This window comes from Triticum aestivum, unplaced genomic scaffold, assembly GCF_018294505.1.
Source record: "Triticum aestivum cultivar Chinese Spring unplaced genomic scaffold, IWGSC CS RefSeq v2.1 scaffold20072, whole genome shotgun sequence".
Taxonomy (NCBI): Eukaryota; Viridiplantae; Streptophyta; class Magnoliopsida; order Poales; family Poaceae; genus Triticum; species Triticum aestivum.
In genome coordinates, this window is record NW_025228517.1 from 42,505 (window position 1) to 43,757 (window position 1,253).

General features: G+C 44.4%; 1 protein-coding gene across 1 annotated transcript; it reads right to left on the reverse strand.

The window, feature by feature from the left end:
• Position 1: 1 nt before the first annotated feature.
• Positions 2–683, reverse strand: LOC123174234 (germin-like protein 8-5; the record flags this gene model as incomplete). Its single annotated transcript, XM_044590018.1, has 2 exons — positions 516–683; positions 2–312 (listed from the first exon to the last, which is right to left on the reverse strand). Coding segments are annotated over exons 1-2 (432 nt in total), but the record flags the coding sequence as incomplete, so codon positions are not given.
• Positions 684–1,253: the final 570 nt, after the last annotated feature.

The window sequence follows — 1,253 nt, forward strand, 5'->3', positions numbered from 1 at the left end:
AGAGGAACTTGTTTCTGTTTGGGGCGGGCTGGTTGGATGTGACAAAGCCAACGTACAGTGTCCCCTCGAGCACCGTGAGGATCTCAGTGGCGCGAGGGTGCGTATGTGGTGGGTTTTGACCCAAGGGAGCATAGTTGATGCGCGCAATTGAGATGCCGAGGGTGTTGAGTCCAGCAATCTGCATGACGTTGATCAAAGTGACGTTGGATCCAACCTTGTTGGTCACCCTAGGCTTGTCGAGGGCGGCTGCCTTGAAGAAGTCATCAGCGTTGACCTCCATTGGGTTCTTGCAAACAAACCCATTGACACGTACTGGTGCATAGAGAAGATTTATAATGTAAGCTTAGGTCTTACAAAGTAGTTTGAACATGCATATAATTTTCAGAAATTCATTTCAACATATGTATTTGGTGTAAGCTTAGGTCTTAAAAAGTTTTTTCGACTTGCATATAATTTCTAGAAATTCATTTCAACAAATTTATTTGGTGAGAACGTGATGAGAAACCGGATAGTACCTGGTGAATTCATGTCGGCGACACAAAAGTCCTGGAGGGGGCTAGGATCGGAGGCAGTGGCCTGCCATGAGACCAACGCAAGAAGAACAGCAAGGAGAAGGAAGGAAGAGGATGATGCCATCTGATCTTTTTCTCTCTCCTGTGTTTCTGTTTGTGATTGTGGCGTGAGTGATGGTTTGAACATGCAGGGATGTATGAGTTTATATAGGTGCAGCGAGCAGCGCCTGAAATCGTTAGCAATTATAGACTTAGTCAAGTGAAACCAACCAACCAATTGAACTGGTCTCTTGCTGCTAATTAAACTACTGCATATACGCCCATTTAAGACACGTTTTCCCTTCAAAGAAGCAATGCAGCGTATACAGCCATATAAAGCTATTATATGGTGATGTGTACGGCTGACTAGTAATTATGAATGTTTCTCCATCTCACCCGAGTCACCACAATGCATGCAGGGTCGATTCCAGGAAAATTCACCACCCATCACTATTAAGGAAAAGATTTTTAAGACAAGAAACATCCGGCACTAGTTTAATTAGATATCATATACTTGGTCATAGTCGGAACCGGTGCGGACGAAACCAGTCAAAGAGCAGTTGAGGAGCCAAGTCATGTAAGGCAATCAATCGTTTTCTAGCTCGATGCCGACATAGATGAAGTCACCTACTCACGCGTAGGCTTGACTCATGGGCGCATGACTACTACCCCTGTTCTTTTCAGTAGTTGATACAGAATCAT